Here is a 27882-nt window from a genome sequence, read left to right as displayed (position 1 = left end):
TATATCATCTACTGCATCTTCATGTAATACATGTATCACTAGCCACTTTAACTATGCCACTTTGTTTACAAACTCATCTCATATGTATATACTGTACTCGATACCATCTACTGCATCTTGCCTATGCCGCTCTGTACCATCACTCATTCATATATCTTTATGTACATATTCTTTATCCCTTTACACTTGTGTATAAGGTAGTAGTTTTGGAATTGTTAGCTAGATTACTCGTTGGTTATTACTACATTGTCGGAACTAGAAGCACAAGCATTTCGCTACACTCGCATTAACATCTGCTAACCATGTGTATGTGACAAATAAAATTTGATTTGATTTTGACACACACACACACACACACACACACACACACACACACACACACACACACACACACACACACACACACACACACACACACACACACACACACACACACACACTGTGACCTTTGCCAGGTCACAGTTGTAAATGAGAACTTGTTCTCAACTGGCCTACCTGGTTGAATAAAGGTGAAAAAATAATAAACATTGACTCTATACTGGCACCCCCCTGTATATATTATTTTTTACTGCTGCTCTTTAATTACTTGTTACTTTTATCTGTTATTCTTAATCTGTATTTTTTTTAAACTGCTTGGTTAGGGGTTCGTAAGAAAGCATTTCCCTGTAAGGTCTACCTGTTGTATTTGTCAGGTGACTAATACAATTTAATTTGATTTGATCTTTCTCTGCAGCTGGAGGAGGAGGGCTCGACCAAGACGGGCAGTATGTTGGACCTCTTCAGGATCCCCTACTTGAGAAAACGGGCTCTCATTCTCTGCTATATCTGGTAAGTACCTCATTCTCTGCTCTATCTGGTCAGAACCTCATTCTCTCCAATATCTGGTCAGACCCTCATTCTCTACTCTATCTGGTCAGAACCTCATTCTCTGCTCTATCTGGTCAGTACCTCATTCTCTCCTATATCTGGTCAGTACCTCATTCTCTTCTCTATCTGGTCAGAACCTCATTCTCTTCTCAATCTGGTCAGTACCCAATTATTTCCTATAACTGGTCAGTACCCAATTCTCTGCTCTATCTGGTCAGAACCTCATTCTATGCTCTATCTGGTCAGTACCTCATTCTCTCCTATATCTGGTCAGTACCTCATTCTCAGCTCTATCTGGTCAGTACCTCATTCTCAGCTCTATCTGGTCAGTACCTCATTCTCTGCTCTATCTGGTCAGTACCTCATTATCTTCTCTATCTGGCCAGTACCTCATTCTCTCCTCTATCTGGCCAGTACCTCATTCTCAGCTCTATCTGGTCAGTACCCAATTCTTTCCTATATCTGGTCAGTACCCAATTCTCTGCTCTATCTGGTCAGACCCTCATTCTCTGCTCTATCTGGTCAGAACCTCATTCTCTGCTCTATCTGGGCAGTACCTCATTCTCTCCTATATCTGGTCAGTACCTCATTCTCTGCTCTATCTGGTCAGTACCTCATTCTCTGCTCTATCTGGTCAGAACCAAATTCTCTGCTCTATCTGGTCAGAACCTCATTCTCTGCTCTATCTGGCCAGTACCTCATTCTCCTATATCTGGTCAGTATCTCATTCTCTGCTCTATCTGGTCAGTACCTCATTCTCTGCTCTATCCGGTCAGAACCAAATTCTCTGCTCTATCTGGTCAGTACCTCATTCTATCTCCTATATCTGGTCAGTACCTCATTCTCTCCCATATCTGGTCAGTACCTCATTATTGGCTCTATCTGGTCAGTACCTCATTATCTCCTATATCTGGTCAGAACCTCATTCTCTGCTTGATCTGGTCAGTACTTCATTCTCTGCTCTCTGGTCAGTACCTCATGCTCAGCTCTATCTGGTCAGTACCTCATTCTGTCTCTATCTGGTCAGCACCTCATTCTCTCCTATATCTGGTCAGTACCTCATTCTCTGCTCTATCTGGTCAGTACCTCATTCTCTGCTCTATCCGGTCAGTACCAAATTCTCTGCTCTATCTGGTCAGAACCTCATTCTCTGCTCTATCTGGTCAGTACCTCATTCTCTCCTATATCTGGTCAGTACCTCATTCTCTGCTCTATCTGGTCAGTACCTCATTCTCTGCTCTATCCGGTCAGTACCAAATTCTCTGCTCTATCTGGTCAGAACCTAATTCTCTGCTCTATCTGGTCAGTACCTCATTCTCTCCTATATCTGGTCAGTACCTCATTCTCTGCTCTATCTGGTCAGAACCTCATTCTCTTCTCTATCTGATCAGTACCCAATTATTTCCTATATCTGGTCAGTACCCAATTCTCTGCTCTATCTGGTCAGTACCTCATTCTCTCCTATATCTGGTCAGTACCTCATTCTCTGTTCTATCTGGTCAGTACCTCATTATCTCCTATATCTGGTCAGAACCTCATTCTCAGCTCTATCTGGTCAGTACCTCATTCTCTCCTCTATCGGGTCAGTACCTCATTCTCTGCTCTATCTGGTCAGAACCTCATTCTCTTCTCTATCTGATCAGTACCCAATTATTTCCTATATCTGGTCAGTACCCAATTCTCTGCTCTATCTGGTCAGTACCTCATTCTCTCCTATATCTGGTCAGTACCTCATTCTCTTCTCTATCTGGTCAGAACCTCATTCTCTTCTCAATCTGGTCAGTACCCAATTATTTCCTATATCTGGTCAGTACCCAATTCTCTGCTCTATCTGGTCAGAACCTCATTCTCTGCTCTATCTGGCCAGTACCTAATTCTCAGCTCTATCTGGTCAGTACCTCATTCTCTCCTATATCTGGTCAGTACCTCATTCTCTTCTCTATCTGGTCAGAACCTCATTCTCTTCTCAATCTGGTCAGTACCCAATTATTTCCTATAACTGGTCAGTACCCAATGCTCTTCTCTATCTGGTCAGAACCTCATTCTATGCTCTATCTGGTCAGTACCTCATTCTCTCCTATATCTGGTCAGTACCTCATTCTCAGCTCTATCTGGTCAGTACCTCATTCTCAGCTCTATCTGGTCAGTACCTCATTCTCTGCTCTATCTGGTCAGTACCTCATTCTCTTCTCTATCTGGCCAGTACCTCATTCTCTCCTCTATCTGGCCAGTACCTCATTCTCAGCTCTATCTGGTCAGTACCCAATTCTTTCCTATATCTGGTCAGTACCCAATTCTCTGCTCTATCTGGTCAGACCCTCATTCTCTGCTCTATCTGGTCAGAACCTCATTCTCTGCTCTATCTGGGCAGTACCTCATTCTCTCCTATATCTGGTCAGTACCTCATTCTCTGCTCTATCTGGTCAGTACCTCATTCTCTGCTCTATCTGGTCAGAACCAAATTCTCTGCTCTATCTGGTCAGAACCTCATTCTCTGCTCTATCTGGCCAGTACCTCATTCTCTCCTATATCTGGTCAGTATCTCATTCTCTGCTCTATCTGGTCAGTACCTCATTCTCTGCTCTATCCGGTCAGTACCAAATTCTCTGCTCTATCTGGTCAGAACCTCATTCTCTGCTCTATCTGGTCAGTACCTCATTCTCTCCTATATCTGGTCAGTACCTCATTCTCGGCTCTATCTGGTCAGTACCTCATTATCTCCTATATCTGGTCAGAACCTAATTCTCTGCTCTATCTGGTCAGTACCTCATTCTCTCCTATATCTGGTCAGTACCTCATTCTCTGCTCTATCTGGTCAGAACCTCATTCTCTTCTCTATCTGATCAGTACCCAATTATTTCCTATATCTGGTCAGTACCCAATTCTCTGCTCTATCTGGTCAGTACCTCATTCTCTCCTATATCTGGTCAGTACCTCATTCTCTGTTCTATCTGGTCAGTACCTCATTATCTCCTATATCTGGTCAGAACCTCATTCTCAGCTCTATCTGGTCAGTACCTCATTCTCTCCTCTATCGGGTCAGTACCTCATTCTCTGCTCTATCTGGTCAGAACCTCATTCTCTTCTCTATCTGATCAGTACCCAATTATTTCCTATATCTGGTCAGTACCCAATTCTCTGCTCTATCTGGTCAGTACCTCATTCTCTCCTATATCTGGTCAGTACCTCATTCTCTTCTCTATCTGGTCAGAACCTCATTCTCTTCTCAATCTGGTCAGTACCCAATTATTTCCTATATCTGGTCAGTACCCAATTCTCTGCTCTATCTGGTCAGAACCTCATTCTCTGCTCTATCTGGCCAGTACCTAATTCTCAGCTCTATCTGGTCAGTACCTCATTCTCTCCTATATCTGGTCAGTACCTCATTCTCTTCTCTATCTGGTCAGAACCTCATTCTCTTCTCAATCTGGTCAGTACCCAATTATTTCCTATAACTGGTCAGTACCCAATGCTCTGCTCTATCTGGTCAGAACCTCATTCTATGCTCTATCTGGTCAGTACCTCATTCTCTCCTATATCTGGTCAGTACCTCATTCTCAGCTCTATCTGGTCAGTACCTCATTCTCAGCTCTATCTGGTCAGTACCTCATTCTCAGCTCTATCTGGTCAGTACCCAATTCTTTCCTATATCTGGTCAGTACCTCATTCTCTTCTCTATCTGGTCAGAACCTCATTCTCTTCTCAATCTGGTCAGTACCCAATTATTTCCTATAACTGGTCAGTACCCAATGCTCTTCTCTATCTGGTCAGAACCTCATTCTCTGCTCTATCTGGTCAGTACCTCATTCTCTCTATATCTGGTCAGTACCTCATTCTCAGCTCTATCTGGTCAGTACCTCATTCTCAGCTATATCTGGTCAGTACCTCATTCTCTGCTCTATCTGGTCAGTACCTCATTCTCTTCTCTATCTGGTCAGTACCTCATTCTCTCCTCTATCTGGCCAGTACCTCATTCTCAGCTCTATCTGGTCAGTACCCAATTCTTTCCTATATCTGGTCAGTACCCAATTCTCTGCTCTATCTGGTCAGACCTCATTCTCTGCTCTATCTGGTCAGAACCTCATTCTCTGCTCTATCTGGGCAGTACCTCATTCTCTCCTATATCTGGTCAGTACCTCATTCTCTGCTCTATCTGGTCAGTACCTCATTCTCTGCTCTATCTGGTCAGAACCAAATTCTCTGCTCTATCTGGTCAGAACCTCATTCTCTGCTCTATCTGGTCAGTACCTCATTCTCTCCTATATCTGGTCAGTATCTCATTCTCTGCTCTATCTGGTCAGTACCTCATTCTCTGCTCTATCCGGTCAGTACCAAATTCTCTGCTCTATCTGGTCAGAACCTCATTCTCTGCTCTATCTGGTCAGTACCTCATTCTCTCCTATATCTGGTCAGTACCTCATTATCTCCTATATCTGGTCAGAACCTAATTCTCTGCTCTATCTGGTCAGTACCTCATTCTCTCCTATATCTGGTCAGTACCTCATTCTCTGCTCTATCTGGTCAGAACCTCATTCTCTTCTCTATCTGGTCAGTACCCAATTATTTCCTATATCTGGTCAGTACCCAATTCTCTGCTCTATCTGGTCAGTACCTCATTCTCTCCTATATCTGGTCAGTACCTCATTCTCTGTTCTATGTCAGTACCTCATTATCTCCTATATCTGGTCAGAACCTCATTCTCAGCTCTATCTGGTCAGTACCTCATTCTCTCCTCTATCGGGTCAGTACCTCATTCTCTGCTCTATCTGGTCAGAACCTCATTCTCTTCTCTATCTGATCAGTACCCAATTATTTCCTATATCTGGTCAGTACCCAATTCTCTGCTCTATCTGGTCAGTACCTCATTCTCTCCTATATCTGGTCAGTACCTCATTCTCTTCTCTATCTGGTCAGAACCTCATTCTCTTCTCAATCTGGTCAGTACCCAATTATTTCCTATATCTGGTCAGTACCCAATTCTCTGCTCTATCTGGTCAGAACCTCATTCTCTGCTCTATCTGGCCAGTACCTAATTCTCAGCTCTATCTGGTCAGTACCTCATTCTCTCCTATATCTGGTCAGTACCTCATTCTCTTCTCTATCTGGTCAGAACCTCATTCTCTTCTCAATCTGGTCAGTACCCAATTATTTCCTATAACTGGTCAGTACCCAATGCTCTGCTCTATCTGGTCAGAACCTCATTCTATGCTCTATCTGGTCAGTACCTCATTCTCTCCTATATCTGGTCAGTACCTCATTCTCAGCTCTATCTGGTCAGTACCTCATTCTCAGCTCTATCTGGTCAGTACCTCATTCTCTGCTCTATCTGGTCAGTACCTCATTCTCTTCTCTATCTGGCCAGTACCTCATTCTCTCCTCTATCTGGCCAGTACCTCATTCTCAGCTCTATCTGGTCAGTACCCAATTCTTTCCTATATCTGGTCAGTACCCAATTCTCTGCTCTATCTGGTCAGACCCTCATTCTCTGCTCTATCTGGTCAGAACCTCATTCTCTGCTCTATCTGGGCAGTACCTCATTCTCTCCTATATCTGGTCAGTACCTCATTCTCTGCTCTATCTGGTCAGTACCTCATTCTCTGCTCTATCTGGTCAGAACCAAATTCTCTGCTCTATCTGGTCAGAACCTCATTCTCTGCTCTATCTGGCCAGTACCTCATTCTCTCCTATATCTGGTCAGTATCTCATTCTCTGCTCTATCTGGTCAGTACCTCATTCTCTGCTCTATCCGGTCAGAACCAAATTCTCTGCTCTATCTGGTCAGTACCTCATTCTATCTCCTATATCTGGTCAGTACCTCATTCTCTCCCATATCTGGTCAGTACCTCATTATTGGCTCTATCTGGTCAGTACCTCATTATTGGCTCTATCTGGTCAGTACCTATATCTGGTCAGATCTGGTCAGAACCTCATTCTCTGCTTGATCTGGTCAGTACTTCATTCTCTGCTCTCTGGTCAGTACCTCATGCTCAGCTCTATCTGGTCAGTACCTCATTCTGTCTCTATCTGGTCAGCACCTCATTCTCTCCTATATCTGGTCAGTACCTCATTCTCTGCTCTATCTGGTCAGTACCTCATTCTCTGCTCTATCTGGTCAGAACCAAATTCTCTGCTCTATCTGGTCAGAACCTCATTCTCTGCTCTATCTGGGCAGTACCTCATTCTCTCCTATATCTGGTCAGTACCTCATTCTCTGCTCTATCTGGTCAGTACCTCATTCTCTGCTCTATCTGGTCAGAATCAAATTCTCTGCTCTATCTGGTCAGTACCTCATTCTCTCCTCTATCGGGTCAGTACCTCATTCTCTGCTCTATCTGGTCAGAACCTCATTCTCTTCTCTATCTGATCAGTACCAAATTATTTCCTATATCTGGTCAGTACCCAATTCTCTGCTCTATCTGGTCAGTACCTCATTCTCTCTATATCTGGTCAGTACCTCATTCTCTGTTCTATCTGGTCAGTACCTCATTATCTCCTATATCTGGTCAGAACCTCATTCTCAGCTCTATCTGGTCAGTACCTCATTCTCTCCTCTATCGGGTCAGTACCTCATTCTCTGCTCTATCTGGTCAGAACCTCATTCTCTTCTCTATCTGATCAGTACCCAATTATTTCCTATATCTGGTCAGTACCCAATTCTCTGCTCTATCTGGTCAGTACCTCATTCTCTCCTATATCTGGTCAGTACCTCATTCTCTTCTCTATCTGGTCAGAACCTCATTCTCTTCTCAATCTGGTCAGTACCCAATTATTTCCTATATCTGGTCAGTACTCAATTCTCTGCTCTATCTGGTCAGAACCTCATTCTCTGCTCTATCTGGCCAGTACCTAATTCTCAGCTCTATCTGGTCAGTACCTCATTCTCTCCTATATCTGGTCAGTACCTCATTCTCTTCTCTATCTGGTCAGAACCTCATTCTCTTCTCAATCTGGTCAGTACCCAATTATTTCCTATAACTGGTCAGTACCCAATGCTCTTCTCTATCTGGTCAGAACCTCATTCTATGCTCTATCTGGTCAGTACCTCATTCTCTCCTATATCTGGTCAGTACCTCATTCTCAGCTCTATCTGGTCAGTACCTCATTCTCAGCTCTATCTGGTCAGTACCTCATTCTCTGCTCTATCTGGTCAGTACCTCATTCTCTTCTCTATCTGGCCAGTACCTCATTCTCTCCTCTATCTGGCCAGTACCTCATTCTCAGCTCTATCTGGTCAGTACCCAATTCTTTCCTATATCTGGTCAGTACCCAATTCTCTGCTCTATCTGGTCAGACCCTCATTCTCTGCTCTATCTGGTCAGAACCTCATTCTCTGCTCTATCTGGTCAGTACCTCATTCTCTCCTATATCTGGTCAGTACCTCATTCTCTGCTCTATCTGGTCAGCTCTATCTGGTCAGTACCTCATTCTCTCCTATATCTGGTCAGTACCTCATTCTCTTCTCTATCTGGTCAGAACCTCATCAATCTGGTCAGTACCCAATTATTTCCTATAACTGGTCAGTACCCAATGCTCTTCTCTATCTGGTCAGAACCTCATTCTATGCTCTATCTGGTCAGTACCTCATTCTCTCCTATATCTGGTCAGTACCTCATTCTCAGCTCTATCTGGTCAGTACCTCATTCTCAGCTCTATCTGGTCAGTACCTCATTCTCTGCTCTATCTGGTCAGTACCTCATTCTCTTCTCTATCTGGCCAGTACCTCATTCTCTCCTCTATCTGGCCAGTACCTCATTCTCAGCTCTATCTGGTCAGTACCCAATTCTTTCCTATATCTGGTCAGTACCCAATTCTCTGCTCTATCTGGTCAGACCCTCATTCTCTGCTCTATCTGGTCAGAACCTCATTCTCTGCTCTATCTGGGCAGTACCTCATTCTCTCCTATATCTGGTCAGTACCTCATTCTCTGCTCTATCTGGTCAGTACCTCATTCTCTGCTCTATCTGGTCAGAACCAAATTCTCTGCTCTATCTGGTCAGAACCTCATTCTCTGCTCTATCTGGCCAGTACCTCATTCTCTCCTATATCTGGTCAGTATCTCATTCTCTGCTCTATCTGGTCAGTACCTCATTCTCTGCTCTATCCGGTCAGTACCAAATTCTCTGCTCTATCTGGTCAGAACCTCATTCTCTGCTCTATCTGGTCAGTACCTCATTCTCTCCTATATCTGGTCAGTACCTCATTCTCGGCTCTATCTGGTCAGTACCTCATTATCTCCTATATCTGGTCAGAACCTAATTCTCTGCTCTATCTGGTCAGTACCTCATTCTCTCCTATATCTGGTCAGTACCTCATTCTCTGCTCTATCTGTCAGAACCTCATTCTCTTCTCTATCTGATCAGTACCCAATTATTTCTATATCTGGTCAGTCAATTCTCTGCTCTATCTGGTCAGTACCTCATTCTCTCCTATATCTGGTCAGTACCTATTCTCTGGTCAGTACCTCATTATCTCCTATATCTGGTCAGAACCTCATTCTATCTCTGGTCAGTACCTCATTCTCTCCTATATCTGGTCAGTACCTCATTCTCTTCTCTATCTGGTCAGAACCTCATTCTCTTCTCAATCTGGTCAGTACCCAATTATTTCCTATATCTGGTCAGTACCCAATTCTCTGCTCTATCTGGTCAGAACCTCATTCTCTGCTCTCTGGTCAGTACCTCATGCTCAGCTCTATCTGGTCAGTACCTCATTCTGTCTCTATCTGGTCAGTACCTCATTCTCTCCTATATCTGGTCAGTACCTCATTCTCTGCTCTATCTGGTCAGTACCTCATTCTCTGCTCTATCCGGTCAGTACCAAATTCTCTGCTCTATCTGGTCAGAACCTCATTCTCTGCTCTATCTGGTCAGTACCTCATTCTGTCTCTATCTGGTCAGCACCTCATTCTCTCCTATATCTGGTCAGTACCTCATTCTCTCCTATATCTGGTCAGTACCTCATTCTCTGCTCTATCTGGTCAGTACCTCATTATCTCCTATATCTGGTCAGAACCTAATTCTCTGCTCTATCTGGTCAGTACCTCATTCTCTCCTATATCTGGTCAGTACCTCATTCTCTGCTCTATCTGGTCAGAACCTCATTCTCTTCTCTATCTGATCAGTACCCAATTATTTCCTATATCTGGTCAGTACCCAATTCTCTGCTCTATCTGGTCAGTACCTCATTCTCTCCTATATCTGGTCAGTACCTCATTCTCTGTTCTATCTGGTCAGTACCTCATTATCTCCTATATCTGGTCAGTACCTCATTATTGGCTCTATCTGGTCAGTACCTCATTATCTCCTCTATCTGGTCAGAACCTCATTCTCTGCTTGATCTGGTTACTTCATTCTCTGCTCTCTGGTCAGTACCTCATGCTCAGCTCTATCTGGTCAGTACCTCATTCTGTCTCTATCTGGTCAGCACCTCATTCTCTCCTATATCTGGTCAGTACCTCATTCTCTGCTCTATCTGGTCAGTACCTCATTCTCTGCTCTATCCGGTCAGTACCAAATTCTCTGCTCTATCTGGTCAGAACCTCATTCTCTGCTCTATCTGGTCAGTACCTCATTCTCTCCTATATCTGGTCAGTACCTCATTCTCGGCTCTATCTGGTCAGTACCTCATTATCTCTTATATCTGGTCAGAACCTAATTCTCTGCTCTATCTGGTCAGAACCTCATTCTCTGCTCTATCTCTACCTAATTCTCAGCTCTATCTGGTCAGTACCTCATTCTCTCCTATATCTGGTCAGTACCTCATTCTCTTCTCTATCTGGTCAGTACCTCATTCTCTTCTCAATCTGGTCAGTCAATTATTTCCTATAACTGGTCAGTACCCAATGCTCTTCTCTATCTGGTCAGAACCTCATTCTATGCTCTATCTGGTCAGTACCTCATTCTCTCCTATATCTGGTCAGTACCTCATTCTCAGCTCTATCTGGTCAGTACCTCATTCTCAGCTCTATCTGGTCAGTACCTCATTCTCTGCTCTATCTGGTCAGTACCTCATTCTCTTCTCTATCTGGTCAGTACCTCATTCTCTCCTCTATCTGGCCAGTACCTCATTCTCAGCTCTATCTGGTCAGTACCCAAATTCTCTGCTCTATCTGGTCAGAACCTCATTCTCTGCTCTATCTGGTCAGTACCTCATTCTCTGCTCTATCTGGTCAGTACCTCATTATCTCATCTTCAGAACCTCATTCTCAGCTCTATCTGGTCAGTACCTCATTCTCTCCTCTATCGGGTCAGTACCTCATTCTCTGCTCTATCTGGTCAGAACCTCATTCTCTTCTCTATCTGATCAGTACCCAATTATTTCCTATATCTGGTCAGTACCCAATTCTCTGCTCTATCTGGTCAGTACCTCATTCTCTCCTATATCTGGTCAGTACCTCATTCTCTTCTCTATCTGGTCAGAACCTCATTCTCTTCTCAATCTGGTCAGTACCCAATTATTTCCTATATCTGGTCAGTACCCAATTCTCTGCTCTATCTGGTCAGAACCTCATTCTCTGCTCTATCTGGCCAGTACCTAATTCTCAGCTCTATCTGGTCAGTACCTCATTCTCTCCTATATCTGGTCAGTACCTCATTCTCTTCTCTATCTGGTCAGAACCTCATTCTCTTCTCAATCTGGTCAGTACCCAATTATTTCCTATAACTGGTCAGTACCCAATGCTCTGCTCTATCTGGTCAGAACCTCATTCTATGCTCTATCTGGTCAGTACCTCATTCTCTCCTATATCTGGTCAGTACCTCATTCTCAGCTCTATCTGGTCAGTACCTCATTCTCAGCTCTATCTGGTCAGTACCTCATTCTCTGCTCTATCTGGTCAGTACCTCATTCTCTTCTCTATCTGGCCAGTACCTCATTCTCTCCTCTATCTGGCCAGTACCTCATTCTCAGCTCTATCTGGTCAGTACCCAATTCTTTCCTATATCTGGTCAGTACCCAATTCTCTGCTCTATCTGGTCAGACCCTCATTCTCTGCTCTATCTGGTCAGAACCTCATTCTCTGCTCTATCTGGGCAGTACCTCATTCTCTCCTATATCTGGTCAGTACCTCATTCTCTGCTCTATCTGGTCAGTACCTCATTCTCTGCTCTATCTGGTCAGAACCAAATTCTCTGCTCTATCTGGTCAGAACCTCATTCTCTGCTCTATCTGGCCAGTACCTCATTCTCTCCTATATCTGGTCAGTATCTCATTCTCTGCTCTATCTGGTCAGTACCTCATTCTCTGCTCTATCGGTCAGAACCAAATTCTCTGCTCTATCTGGTCAGTACCTCATTCTATCTCCTATATCTGGTCAGTACCTCATTCTCTCCCATATCTGGTCAGTACCTCATTATTGGCTCTATCTGGTCAGTACCTCATTATCTCCTATATCTGGTCAGAACCTCATTCTCTGCTTGATCTGGTCAGTACTTCATTCTCTGCTCTCTGGTCAGTACCTCATGCTCAGCTCTAACTGGTCAGTACCTCATTCTGTCTCTATCTGGTCAGCACCTCATTCTCTCCTATATCTGGTCAGTACCTCATTCTCTGCTCTATCTGGTCAGTACCTCATTCTCTGCTCTATCGGTCAGTACCAAATTCTCTGCTCTATCTGGTCAGAACCTCATTCTCTGCTCTATCTGGTCAGTACCTCATTCTCTCCTATATCTGGTCAGTACCTCATTCTCGGCTCTATCTGGTCAGTACCTCATTATCTCCTATATCTGGTCAGAACCTAATTCTCTGCTCTATCTGGTCAGTACCTCATTCTCTCCTATATCTGGTCAGTACCTCATTCTCTGCTCTATCTGGTCAGAACCTCATTCTCTTCTCTATCTGATCAGTACCCAATTATTTCCTATATCTGGTCAGTACCCAATTCTCTGCTCTATCTGGTCAGTACCTCATTCTCTCCTATATCTGGTCAGTACCTCATTCTCTGTTCTATCTGGTCAGTACCTCATTATCTCCTATATCTGGTCAGAACCTCATTCTCAGCTCTATCTGGTCAGTACCTCATTCTCTCCTCTATCGGGTCAGTACCTCATTCTCTGCTCTATCTGGTCAGAACCTCATTCTCTTCTCTATCTGATCAGTACCCAATTATTTCCTATATCTGGTCAGTACCCAATTCTCTGCTCTATCTGGTCAGTACCTCATTCTCTCCTATATCTGGTCAGTACCTCATTCTCTTCTCTATCTGGTCAGAACCTCATTCTCTTCTCAATCTGGTCAGTACCCAATTATTTCCTATATCTGGTCAGTACTCAATTCTCTGCTCTATCTGGTCAGAACCTCATTCTCTGCTCTATCTGGCCAGTACCTAATTCTCAGCTCTATCTGGTCAGTACCTCATTCTCTCCTATATCTGGTCAGTACCTCATTCTCTTCTCTATCTGGTCAGAACCTCATTCTCTTCTCAATCTGGTCAGTACCCAATTATTTCCTATAACTGGTCAGTACCCAATGCTCTTCTCTATCTGGTCAGAACCTCATTCTATGCTCTATCTGGTCAGTACCTCATTCTCTCCTATATCTGGTCAGTACCTCATTCTCAGCTCTATCTGGTCAGTACCTCATTCTCAGCTCTATCTGGTCAGTACCTCATTCTCTGCTCTATCTGGTCAGTACCTCATTCTCTTTCTCTGGCCAGTACCTCATTCTCTCTCTATCTGGCCAGTACCTCATTCTCAGCTCTATCTGGTCAGTACCCAATTCTTTCCTATATCTGGTCAGTACCCAATTCTCTGCTCTATCTGGTCAGACCTCATTCTCTGCTCTATCTGGTCAGAACCTCATTCTCTGCTCTATCTGGGCTCTCATTCTCTCTATATCTGGTCAGTACCTCATTCTCCTCTATCTGGCCAGTACCTAATTCTCAGCTCTATCTGGTCAGTACCTCATTCTCTCCTATATCTGGTCAGTACCTCATTCTCTTCTCTATCTGGTCAGAACCTCATTCTCTTCTCAATCTGGTCAGTACCCAATTATTTCCTATAACTGGTCAGTACCCAATGCTCTTCTCTATCTGGTCAGAACCTCATTCTATGCTCTATCTGGTCAGTACCTCATTCTCTCCTATATCTGGTCAGTACCTCATTCTCAGCTCTATCTGGTCAGTACCTCATTCTCAGCTCTATCTGGTCAGTACCTCATTCTCTGCTCTATCTGGTCAGTACCTCATTCTCTTCTCTATCTGGCCAGTACCTCATTCTCTCCTCTATCTGGCCAGTACCTCATTCTCAGCTCTATCTGGTCAGTACCCAATTCTTTCCTATATCTGGTCAGTACCCAATTCTCTGCTCTATCTGGTCAGACCCTCATTCTCTGCTCTATCTGGTCAGAACCTCATTCTCTGCTCTATCTGGGCAGTACCTCATTCTCTCCTATATCTGGTCAGTACCTCATTCTCTGCTCTATCTGGTCAGTACCTCATTCTCTGCTCTATCTGGTCAGAACCAAATTCTCTGCTCTATCTGGTCAGAACCTCATTCTCTGCTCTATCTGGTCAGAACCTCATTCTCTTCTCTATCTGGTCACCCCAATTATTTCCTATATCTGGTCAGTACCTGATTCTCTGCTCTATCTGGTCAGTACCTCATTCTCTCCTATATCTGGTCAGTACCTCATTCTCTGTTCTATCTGGTCAGTACCTCATTCTCTCCTATATCTGGTCAGAACCTCATTCTCAGCTCTATCTGGTCAGTACCTCATTCTCTCCTCTATCTGGTCAGTACCTCATTCTCTGCTCTATCTGGTCAGAACCTCATTCTCTTCTCTATCTGATCAGTACCCAATTATTTCCTATATCTGGTCAGTACCTCATTCTCTGCTCTATCTGGTCAGTACCTCATTCTCTCCTATATCTGGTCAGTACCTCATTCTCTTCTCTATCTGGTCAGAACCTCATTCTCTTCTCAATCTTCAGTACCCAATTATTTCCTATATCTGGTCAGTACCCAATTCTCTGCTCTATCTGGTCAGAACCTCATTCTCTGCTCTATCTGGCCAGTACCTAATTCTCAGCTCTATCTGGTCAGTACCTCATTCTCTCCTATATCTGGTCAGTACCTCATTCTCTTCTCTATCTGGTCAGAACCTCATTCTCTTCTCAATCTGGTCAGTACCCAATTATTTCCTATAACTGGTCAGTACCCAATGCTCTGCTCTATCTGGTCAGAACCTCATTCTATGCTCTATCTGGTCAGTACCTCATTCTCTCCTATATCTGGTCAGTACCTCATTCTCTGCTCTATCTGGTCAGAACCAAATTCTCTGCTCTATCTGGTCAGAACCTCATTCTCTGCTCTATCTGGCCAGTACCTCATTCTCTCCTATATCTGGTCAGTATCTCATTCTCTGCTCTATCTGGTCAGTACCTCATTCTCTGCTCTATCCGGTCAGAACCAAATTCTCTGCTCTATCTGGTCAGTACCTCATTCTATCTCCTATATCTGGTCAGTACCTCATTCTCTCCCATATCTGGTCAGTTCCTCATTATTGGCTCTATCTGGTCAGTACCTCATTATCTCCTATATCTGGTCAGAACCTCATTCTCTGCTTGATCTGGTCAGTACTTCATTCTCTGCTCTCTGGTCAGTACCTCATGCTCAGCTCTATCTGGTCAGTACCTCATTCTGTCTCTATCTGGTCAGCACCTCATTCTCTCCTATATCTGGTCAGTACCTCATTCTCTGCTCTATCTGGTCAGTACCTCATTCTCTGCTCTATCTGGTCAGAACCAAATTCTCTGCTCTATCTGGTCAGAACCTCATTCTCTGCTCTATCTGGCCAGTACCTCATTCTCTCCTATATCTGGTCAGTATCTCATTCTCTGCTCTATCTGGTCAGTACCTCATTCTCTGCTCTATCTGGCTCTATCAGAACCTCATTCTCTGCTCTATCTGGTCAGTACCTCATTCTCTCCTATATCTGGTCAGTACCTCATTCTCAACTCTATCTGGTCAGTACCTCATTATCTCCTATATCTGGTCAGAACCTAATTCTCTGCTCTATCTGGTCAGTACCTCATTCTCTCCTATATCTGGTCAGTACCTCATTCTCTGCTCTATCTGGTCAGAACCTCATTCTCTTCTCTATCTGATCAGTACCCAATTATTTCCTATATCTGGTCAGTACCCAATTCTCTGCTCTATCTGGTCAGTACCTCATTCTCTCCTATATCTGGTCAGTACCTCATTCTCTGTTCTATCTGGTCAGTACCTCATTATCTCCTATATCTGGTCAGAACCTCATTCTCAGCTCTATCTGGTCAGTACCTCATTCTCTCCTCTATCGGGTCAGTACCTCATTCTCTGCTCTATCTGGTCAGAACCTCATTCTCTTCTCTATCTGATCAGTACCCAATTATTTCCTATATCTGGTCAGTACCCAATTCTCTGCTCTATCTGGTCAGTACCTCATTCTCTCCTATATCTGGTCAGTACCTCATTCTCTTCTCTATCTGGTCAGAACCTCATTCTCTTCTCAATCTGGTCAGTACCCAATTATTTCCTATATCTGGTCAGTACCCAATTCTCTGCTCTATCTGGTCAGAACCTCATTCTCTGCTCTATCTGGCCAGTACCTAATTCTCAGCTCTATCTGGTCAGTACCTCATTCTCTCCTATATCTGGTCAGTACCTCATTCTCTTCTCTATCTGGTCAGAACCTCATTCTCTTCTCAATCTGGTCAGTACCCAATTATTTCCTATAACTGGTCAGTACCCAATGCTCTGCTCTATCTGGTCAGAACCTCATTCTATGCTCTATCTGGTCAGTACCTCATTCTCTCCTATATCTGGTCAGTACCTCATTCTCAGCTCTATCTGGTCAGTACCTCATTCTCAGCTCTATCTGGTCAGTACCTCATTCTCTGCTCTATCTGGTCAGTACCTCATTCTCTTCTCTATCTGGCCAGTACCTCATTCTCTCCTCTATCTGGCCAGTACCTCATTCTCAGCTCTATCTGGTCAGTACCCAATTCTTTCCTATATCTGGTCAGTACCCAATTCTCTGCTCTATCTGGTCAGACCCTCATTCTCTGCTCTATCTGGTCAGAACCTCATTCTCTGCTCTATCTGGGCAGTACCTCATTCTCTCCTATATCTGGTCAGTACCTCATTCTCTGCTCTATCTGGTCAGTACCTCATTCTCTGCTCTATCTGGTCAGAACCAAATTCTCTGCTCTATCTGGTCAGAACCTCATTCTCTGCTCTATCTGGCCAGTACCTCATTATCTGGTCAGTATCTCATTCTCTGCTCTATCTGGTCAGTACCTCATTCTCTGCTCTATCCGGTCAGAACCAAATTCTCTGCTCTATCTGGTCAGTACCTCATTCTATCTCCTATATCTGGTCAGTACCTCATTCTCTCCCATATCTGGTCAGTTCCTCATTATTGGCTCTATCTGGTCAGTACCTCATTATCTCTATATCTGGTCAGAACCTCATTCTCTGCTTGATCTGGTCAGTACCTCATTCTGGTCAGTACCTCTATCTGGTCAGTACCTCATTCTCTGCTCTATCTGGTCAGTACTCATTCTCTGCTCTATCTGGTCAGAACCTCATTCTCTGCTCTATCTGGTCAGTACCTCATTCTCTCTATATCTGGTCAGTACCTCATTCTCAGCTCTATCTCAGTACCTCATTATCTCTATATCTGGTCAGAACCTAATTCTCTGCTCTATCTGGTCAGTACCTCATTCTCTCCTATATCTGGTCAGTACCTCATTCTCTGCTCTATCTGGTCAGAACCTCATTCTCTTCTCTATCTGATCAGTACCCAATTATTTCCTATATCTGGTCAGTACCCAATTCTCTGCTCTATCTGGTCAGTACCTCATTCTCTCCTATATCTGGTCAGTACCTCATTCTCTGTTCTATCTGGTCAGTACCTCATTATCTCCTATATCTGGTCAGAACCTCATTCTCAGCTCTATCTGGTCAGTACCTCATTCTCTCCTCTATCGGGTCAGTACCTCATTCTCTGCTCTATCTGGTCAGAACCTCATTCTCTTCTCTATCTGATCAGTACCCAATTATTTCCTATATCTGGTCAGTACCCAATTCTCTGCTCTATCTGGTCAGTACCTCATTCTCTCCTATATCTGGTCAGTACCTCATTCTCTTCTCTATCTGGTCAGAACCTCATTCTCTTCTCAATCTGGTCAGTACCCAATTATTTCCTATATCTGGTCAGTACCCAATTCTCTGCTCTATCTGGTCAGAACCTCATTCTCTGCTCTATCTGGCCAGTACCTAATTCTCAGCTCTATCTGGTCAGTACCTCATTCTCTCCTATATCTGGTCAGTACCTCATTCTCTTCTCTATCTGGTCAGAACCTCATTCTCTTCTCAATCTGGTCAGTACCCAATTATTTCCTATAACTGGTCAGTACCCTCTGCTCTATCTGGTCAGAACCTCATTCTATGCTCTATCTGGTCAGTACCTCATTCTCTCCTATATCTGGTCAGTACCTCATTCTCAGCTCTATCTGGTCAGCTTCTCAGCTCTATCTGGTCAGTACCTCATTCTCTGCTCTATCTGGTCAGTACCTCATTCTCTTCTCTATCTGGCCAGTACCTCATTCTCTCCTCTATCTGGCCAGTACCTCATTCTCAGCTCTATCTGGTCAGTACCCAATTCTTTCCTATATCTGGTCAGTACCCAATTCTCTGCTCTATCTGGTCAGACCCTCATTCTCTGCTCTATCTGGTCAGAACCTCATTCTCTGCTCTATCTGGGCAGTACCTCATTCTCTCCTATATCTGGTCAGTACCTCATTCTCTGCTCTATCTGGTCAGTACCTCATTCTCTGCTCTATCTGGTCAGAACCAAATTCTCTGCTCTATCTGGTCAGAACCTCATTCTCTGCTCTATCTGGCCAGTACCTCATTCTCTCCTATATCTGGTCAGTATCTCATTCTCTGCTCTATCTGGTCAGTACCTCATTCTCTGCTCTATCCGGTCAGAACCAAATTCTCTGCTCTATCTGGTCAGTACCTCATTCTATCTCCTATATCTGGTCAGTACCTCATTCTCTCCCATATCTGGTCAGTACCTCATTATTGGCTCTATCTGGTCAGTACCTCATTATCTCCTATATCTGGTCAGAACCTCATTCTCTGCTTGATCTGGTCAGTACTTCATTCTCTGCTCTCTGGTCAGTACCTCATGCTCAGCTCTATCTGGTCAGTACCTCATTCTGTCTCTATCTGGTCAGCACCTCATTCTCTCCTATATCTGGTCAGTACCTCATTCTCTGCTCTATCTGGTCAGTACCTCATTCTCTGCTCTATCCGGTCAGTACCAAATTCTCTGCTCTATCTGGTCAGAACCTCATTCTCTGCTCTATCTGGTCAGTACCTCATTCTCTCCTATATCTGGTCAGTACCTCATTCTCGGCTCTATCTGGTCAGTACCTCATTATCTCCTATATCTGGTCAGAACCTAATTCTCTGCTCTATCTGGTCAGTACCTCATTCTCTCCTATATCTGGTCAGTACCTCATTCTCTGCTCTATCTGGTCAGAACCTCATTCTCTTCTCTATCTGATCAGTACCCAATTATTTCCTATATCTGGTCAGTACCCAATTCTCTGCTCTATCTGGTCAGTACCTCATTCTCTCCTATATCTGGTCAGTACCTCATTCTCTGTTCTATCTGGTCAGTACCTCATTATCTCCTATATCTGGTCAGAACCTCATTCTCAGCTCTATCTGGTCAGTACCTCATTCTCTCCTCTATCGGGTCAGTACCTCATTCTCTGCTCTATCTGGTCAGAACCTCATTCTCTTCTCTATCTGATCAGTACCCAATTATTTCCTATATCTGGTCAGTACCCAATTCTCTGCTCTATCTGGTCAGTACCTCATTCTCTCCTATATCTGGTCAGTACCTCATTCTCTTCTCTATCTGGTCAGAACCTCATTCTCTTCTCAATCTGGTCAGTACCCAATTATTTCCTATATCTGGTCAGTACTCAATTCTCTGCTCTATCTGGTCAGAACCTCATTCTCTGCTCTATCTGGCCAGTACCTAATTCTCAGCTCTATCTGGTCAGTACCTCATTCTCTCCTATATCTGGTCAGTACCTCATTCTCTTCTCTATCTGGTCAGAACCTCATTCTCTTCTCAATCTGGTCAGTACCCAATTATTTCCTATAACTGGTCAGTACCCAATGCTCTGCTCTATCTGGTCAGAACCTCATTCTATGCTCTATCTGGTCAGTACCTCATTCTCTCCTATATCTGGTCAGTACCTCATTCTCATCTCTATCTGGTCAGTACCTCATTCTCAGCTCTATCTGGTCAGTACCTCATTCTCTGCTCTATCTGGTCAGTACCTCATTCTCTTCTCTATCTGGCCAGTACCTCATTCTCTCCTCTATCTGGCCAGTACCTCATTCTCAGCTCTATCTGGTCAGTACCCAATTCTTTCCTATATCTGGTCAGTACCCAATTCTCTGCTCTATCTGGTCAGACCCTCATTCTCTGCTCTATCTGGTCAGAACCTCATTCTCTGCTCTATCTGGGCAGTACCTCATTCTCTCCTATATCTGGTCAGTACCTCATTCTCTGCTCTATCTGGTCAGTACCTCATTCTCTGCTCTATCTGGTCAGAACCAAATTCTCTGCTCTATCTGGTCAGAACCTCATTCTCTGCTCTATCTGGCCAGTACCTCATTCTCTCCTATATCTGGTCAGTATCTCATTCTCTGCTCTATCTGGTCAGTACCTCATTCTCTGCTCTATCCGGTCAGTACCAAATTCTCTGCTCTATCTGGTCAGAACCTCATTCTCTGCTCTATCTGGTCAGTACCTCATTCTCTCCTATATCTGGTCAGAACCTCATTCTCTGCTCTATCTGGTCAGTACCTCATTCTCTCCTATATCTGGTCAGTACCTCATTCTCTGCTCTATCTGGTCAGAACCTCATTCTCTTCTCTATCTGATCAGTACCCAATTATTTCCTATATCTGGTCAGTACCCAATTCTCTGCTCTATCTGGTCAGTACCTCATTCTCTCCTATATCTGGTCAGTACCTCATTCTCTGTTCTATCTGGTCAGTACCTCATTATCTCCTATATCTGGTCAGAACCTCATTCTCAGCTCTATCTGGTCAGTACCTCATTCTCTCCTCTATCTGGTCAGTACCTCATTCTCTGCTCTATCTGGTCAGAACCTCATTCTCTTCTCTATCTGATCAGTACCCAATTATTTCCTATATCTGGTCAGTACCCAATTCTCTGCTCTATCTGGTCAGTACCTCATTCTCTCCTATATCTGGTCAGTACCTCATTCTCTCTATCTGGTTCATTCTCTTCTCAATCTGGTCAGTACCCAATTATTTCCTATATCTGGTCAGTACCCAATTCTCTGCTCTATCTGGTCAGAACCTCATTCTCTGCTCTATCTGGCCAGTACCTAATTCTCAGCTCTATCTGGTCAGTACCTCATTCTCTCCTATATCTGGTCAGTACCTCATTCTTTCTCTATCTGGTCAGAACCTCATTCTCTTCTCAATCTGGTCAGTACCCAATTATTTCCTATAACTGGTCAGTACCCAATGCTCTGCTCTATCTGGTCAGAACCTCATTCTATGCTCTATCTGGTCAGTACCTCATTCTCTCCTATATCTGGTCAGTACCTCATTCTCTGCTCTATCTGGTCAGAACCAAATTCTCTGCTCTATCTGGTCAGAACCTCATTCTCTGCTCTATCTGGCCAGTACCTCATTCTCTCCTATATCTGGTCAGTATCTCATTCTCTGCTCTATCTGGTCAGTACCTCATTCTCTGCTCTATCCGGTCAGAACCAAATTCTCTGCTCTATCTGGTCAGTACCTCATTCTATCTCCTATATCTGGTCAGTACCTCATTCTCTCCCATATCTGGTCAGTACCTCATTATTGGCTCTATCTGGTCAGTACCTCATTATCTCCTATATCTGGTCAGAACCTCATTCTCTGCTTGATCTGGTCAGTACTTCATTCTCTGCTCTCTGGTCAGTACCTCATGCTCAGCTCTATCTGGTCAGTACCTCATTCTGTCTCTATCTGGTCAGCACCTCATTCTCTCCTATATCTGGTCAGTACCTCATTCTCTGCTCTATCTGGTCAGTACCTCATTCTCTGCTCTATCCGGTCAGTACCAAATTCTCTGCTCTATCTGGTCAGAACCTCATTCTCTGCTCTATCTGGTCAGTACCTCATTCTCTCCTATATCTGGTCAGTACCTCATTCTCAACTCTATCTGGTCAGTACCTCATTATCTCCTATATCTGGTCAGAACCTAATTCTCTGCTCTATCTGGTCAGTACCTCATTCTCTCCTATATCTGGTCAGTACCTCATTCTCTGTTCTATCTGGTCAGTACCTCATTATCTCCTATATCTGGTCAGAACCTCATTCTCAGCTCTATCTGGTCAGTACCTCATTCTCTCCTCTATCTGGTCAGTACCTCATTCTCTGCTCTATCTGGTCAGAACCTCATTCTCTTCTCTATCTGATCAGTACCCAATTATTTCCTATATCTGGTCAGTACCCAATTCTCTGCTCTATCTGGTCAGTACCTCATTCTCTCCTATATCTGGTCAGTACCTCATTCTCTTCTCTATCTGGTCAGAACCTCATTCTCTTCTCAATCTGGTCAGTACCCAATTATTTCCTATATCTGGTCAGTACCCAATTCTCTGCTCTATCTGGTCAGAACCTCATTCTCTGCTCTATCTGGCCAGTACCTAATTCTCAGCTCTATCTGGTCAGTACCTCATTCTCTCCTATATCTGGTCAGTACCTCATTCTCTTCTCTATCTGGTCAGAACCTCATTCTCTTCTCAATCTGGTCAGTACCCAATTATTTCCTATAACTGGTCAGTACCCAATGCTCTGCTCTATCTGGTCAGAACCTCATTCTATGCTCTATCTGGTCAGTACCTCATTCTCTCCTATATCTGGTCAGTACCTCATTCTCAGCTCTATCTGGTCAGTACCTCATTCTCAGCTCTATCTGGTCAGTACCTCATTCTCTGCTCTATCTGGTCAGTACCTCATTCTCTTCTCTATCTGGCCAGTACCTCATTCTCTCCTCTATCTGGCCAGTACCTCATTCTCAGCTCTATCTGGTCAGTACCCAATTCTTTCCTATATCTGGTCAGTACCCAATTCTCTGCTCTATCTGGTCAGACCCTCATTCTCTGCTCTATCTGGTCAGAACCTCATTCTCTGCTCTATCTGGGCAGTACCTCATTCTCTCCTATATCTGGTCAGTACCTCATTCTCTGCTCTATCTGGTCAGAACCTCATTCTCTGCTCTATCTGGTCAGAACCTCATTCTCTGCTCTATCTGGTCAGTACCTCATTCTCTCCTATATCTGGTCAGTATCTCATTCTCTGCTCTATCTGGTCAGTACCTCATTCTCTGCTCTATCGGTCAGAACCAAATTCTCTGCTCTATCTGGTCAGTACCTCATTCTATCTCCTATATCTGGTCAGTACCTCATTCTCTCCCATATCTGGTCAGTTCCTCATTATTGGCTCTATCTGGTCAGTACCTCATTATCTCCTATATCTGGTCAGAACCTCATTCTCTGCTTGATCTGGTCAGTACTTCATTCTCTGCTCTCTGGTCAGTACCTCATGCTCAGCTCTATCTGGTCAGTACCTCAGTCTGTCTCTATCTGGTCAGCACCTCATTCTCTCCTATATCTGGTCAGTACCTCATTCTCTGCTCTATCTGGTCAGTACCTCATTCTCTGCTCTATCTGGTCAGAACCAAATTCTCTGCTCTATCTGGTCAGAACCTCATTCTCTGCTCTATCTGGTCAGTACCTCATTCTCTCCTATATCTGGTCAGTACCTCATTCTCTGCTCTATCTGGTCAGTACCTCATTCTCTGCTCTATCCGGTCAGTACCAAATTCTCTGCTCTATCTGGTCAGAACCTCATTCTCTGCTCTATCTGGTCAGTACCTCATTCTCTCCTATATCTGGTCAGTACCTCATTCTCGGCTCTATCTGGTCAGTACCTCATTATCTCCTATATCTGGTCAGAACCTCATTCTCTTCTCTATCTGATCAGTACCCAATTATTTCCTATATCTGGTCAGTACCCAATTCTCTGCTCTATCTGGTCAGTACCCAATTCTTTCCTATATCTGGTCAGTACCAATTCTCTGCTCTATCTGGTCAGACCCTCATTCTCTGCTCTATCTGGTCAGAACCTCATTCTCTGCTCTATCTGGTCAGTACCTCATTCTCTCCTATATCTGGTCAGTACCTCATTTCTCTCTATCTGGTCAGTACCTCATTCTCTGCTCTATCTGGTCAGAACCAAATTCTCTGCTCTATCTGGTCAGTACCTCATTCTCTGCTCTATCTGGTCAGAACCTCATTCTCTTCTCTATCTGATCAGTACCCAATTATTTCCTATATCTGGTCAGTACCCAATTCTCTGCTCTATCTGGTCAGTACCTCATTCTCTCCTATATCTGATCAGTACCTCATTCTCTGTTCTATCTGGTCAGTACCTCATTATCTCCTATATCTGGTCAGAACCTCATTCTCAGCTCTATCTGGTCAGTACCTCATTCTCTCCTCTATCGGGTCAGTACCTCATTCTCTGCTCTATCTGGTCAGAACCTCATTCTCTTCTCTATCTGATCAGTACCCAATTATTTCCTATATCTGGTCAGTACCCAATTCTCTGCTCTATCTGGTCAGTACCTCATTCTCTCCTATATCTGGTCAGTACCTCATTCTCTTCTCTATCTGGTCAGAACCTCATTCTCTTCTCAATCTGGTCAGTACCCAATTATTTCCTATATCTGGTCAGTACCCAATTCTCTGCTCTATCTGGTCAGAACCTCATTCTCTGCTCTATCTGGCCAGTACCTAATTCTCAGCTCTATCTGGTCAGTACCTCATTCTCTCCTATATCTGGTCAGTACCTCATTCTCTTCTCTATCTGGTCAGAACCTCATTCTCTTCTCAATCTGGTCAGTACCCAATTATTTCCTATAACTGGTCAGTACCCAATGCTCTGCTCTATCTGGTCAGAACCTCATTCTCTGCTCTATCTGGTCAGAACCTCATTCTCTTCTCTATCTGATCAGTACCCAATTATTTCCTATATCTGGTCAGTACCCAATTCTCTGCTCTATCTGGTCAGTACCTCATTCTCTGCTCTATCGGTCAGAACCAAATTCTCTGCTCTATCTGGTCAGTACCTCATTCTATCTCCTATATCTGGTCAGTACCTCATTCTCTCCCATATCTGGTCAGTACCTCATTCTTGGCTCTATCTGGTCAGTACCTCATTATCTCCTATATCTGGTCAGAACCTCATTCTCTGCTTGATCTGGTCAGTACCTCATTCTCAGCTCTATCTGGTCAGTACCTGATTCTGTCTCTATCTGGTCAGCACCTCATTCTCTCCTATATCTGGTCAGTACCTCATTCTCTGCTCTATCTGGTCAGTACCTCGTTCTCTGCTCTATCCGGTCAGTACCAAATTCTCTGCTCTATCTGGTCAGAACCTCATTCTCTGCTCTATCTGGTCAGTACCTCATTCTCTCCTATATCTGGTCAGTACCTCATTCTCGGCTCTATCTGGTCAGTACCTCATTATCTCCTATATCTGGTCAGAACCTAATTCTCTGCTCTATCTGGTCAGAACCTCATTCTCTGCTCTATCTGGTCAGAACCTCATTCTCTGCTCTATCTGGTCAGAACCTCATTCTCTTCTCTATCTGATCAGTACCCAATTATTTCTATATCTGGTCAGTACCCAATTCTCTGCTCTATCTGGTCAGTACCTCATTCTCTGCTCTATCCGGTCAGAACCAAATTCTCTGCTCTATCTGGTCAGTACCTCATTCTATCTCCTATATCTGGTCAGTACCTCATTCTCTCCCATATCTGGTCAGTACCTCATTCTTGGCTCTATCTGGTCAGTACCTCATTATCTCCTATATCCGGTCAGAACCTCATTCTCTTCTCTATCTGATCAGTACCCAATTATTTCCTATATCTGGTCAGTATCTCATTCTCTGCTCTATCTGGTCAGTACCTCATTCTCTGCTCTATCCGGTCAGAACCAAATTCTCTGCTCTATCTGGTCAGTACCTCATTCTATCTCCTATATCTGGTCAGTACCTCATTCTCTCCCATATCTGGTCAGTACCTCATTCTTGGCTCTATCTGGTCAGAACCAAATTCTCTGCTCTATCTGGTCAGAACCTCATTCTCTGCTCTATCTGGTCAGTACCTCATTCTCTCCTATATCTGGTCAGTACCTCATTCTCGGCTCTATCTGGTCAGTACCTCATTATCTCCTATATCTGGTCAGAACCTCATTCTCTTCTCTATCTGATCAGTACCCAATTATTTCCTATATCTGGTCAGTACCCAATTCTCTGCTCTATCTGGTCAGTACCTCATTCTCTCCTATATCTGGTCAGTACCTCATTCTCTGTTCTATCTGGTCAGTACCTCATTATCTCCTATATCTGGTCAGAACCTCATTCTCAGCTCTATCTGGTCAGTACCTCATTCTCTCCTCTATCGGGTCAGTACCTCATTCTCTGCTCTATCTGGTCAGAACCTCATTCTCTTCTCTATCTGATCAGTACCCAATTATTTCCTATATCTGGTCAGTACCCAATTCTCTGCTCTATCTGGTCAGTACCTCATTCTCTCCTATATCTGGTCAGTACCTCATTCTCTTCTCTATCTGGTCAGAACCTCATTCTCTTCTCAATCTGGTCAGTACCCAATTATTTCCTATATCTGGTCAGTACCCAATTCTCTGCTCTATCTGGTCAGAACCTCATTCTCTGCTCTATCTGGCCAGTACCTAATTCTCAGCTCTATCTGGTCAGTACCTCATTCTCTCCTATATCTGGTCAGTACCTCATTCTCTTCTCTATCTGGTCAGAACCTCATTCTCTTCTCAATCTGGTCAGTACCCAATTATTTCCTATAACTGGTCAGTACCCAATGCTCTGCTCTATCTGGTCAGAACCTCATTCTCTGCTCTATCTGGTCAGAACCTCATTCTCTTCTCTATCTGATCAGTACCCAATTATTTCCTATATCTGGTCAGTACCCAATTCTCTGCTCTATCTGGTCAGTACCTCATTCTCTGCTCTATCCGGTCAGAACCAAATTCTCTGCTCTATCCGGTCAGAACCAAATTCTCTGCTCTATCTGGTCAGTACCTCATTCTATCTCCTATATCTGGTCAGTACCTCATTCTCTCCCATATCTGGTCAGTACCTCATTCTTGGCTCTATCTGGTCAGTACCTCATTATCTCCTATATCTGGTCAGAACCTCATTCTCTGCTTGATCTGGTCAGTACCTCATTCTCAGCTCTATCTGGTCAGTACCTGATTCTGTCTCTATCTGGTCAGCACCTCATTCTCTCCTATATCTGGTCAGTACCTCATTCTCTGCTCTATCTGGTCAGTACCTCGTTCTCTGCTCTATCCGGTCAGTACCAAATTCTCTGCTCTATCTGGTCAGAACCTCATTCTCTGCTCTATCTGGTCAGTACCTCATTCTCTCCTATATCTGGTCAGTACCTCATTCTCGGCTCTATCTGGTCAGTACCTCATTATCTCCTATATCTGGTCAGAACCTAATTCTCTGCTCTATCTGGTCAGTACCTCATTCTCTCCTATATCTGGTCAGTACCTCATTCTCTGCTCTATCTGTTCAGAACCTCATTCTCTTCTCTATCTGATCAGTACCCAATTATTTCCTATATCTGGTCAGTACCCAATTCTCTGCTCTATCTGGTCAGTACCTCATTCTCTGCTCTATCCGGTCAGAACCAAATTCTCTGCTCTATCCGGTCAGAACCAAATTCTCTGCTCTATCTGGTCAGTACCTCATTCTATCTCCTATATCTGGTCAGTACCTCATTCTCTCCCATATCTGGTCAGTACCTCATTCTTGGCTCTATCTGGTCAGTACCTCATTATCTCCTATATCTGGTCAGAACCTCATTCT

The 27882-nt window shown here is 44.0% G+C and overlaps 1 protein-coding gene across 1 annotated transcript in view; it reads left to right on the top strand.

Annotated features, from left to right (window-relative positions):
* The window catches only part of slc22a13b (solute carrier family 22 member 13b), an 88123-nt gene that overhangs the window by 36808 nt on the left and 23433 nt on the right, over positions 1-27882 (top strand). The window contains exon 6 of the mRNA XM_042298656.1: positions 734-828. Within this exon, the coding sequence (XP_042154590.1) occupies positions 734-828 (95 nt within the window). The remainder of the gene's footprint in view (positions 1-733; positions 829-27882) is intronic.

This window comes from Oncorhynchus tshawytscha, linkage group LG16, assembly GCF_018296145.1.
Source record: "Oncorhynchus tshawytscha isolate Ot180627B linkage group LG16, Otsh_v2.0, whole genome shotgun sequence".
In the NCBI taxonomy this organism is placed as follows: domain Eukaryota; kingdom Metazoa; phylum Chordata; class Actinopteri; order Salmoniformes; family Salmonidae; genus Oncorhynchus; species Oncorhynchus tshawytscha.
The sequence above is the reverse complement of the archived record's forward strand: the minus strand, read 5'-3'. Positions and strand labels throughout refer to the sequence as shown.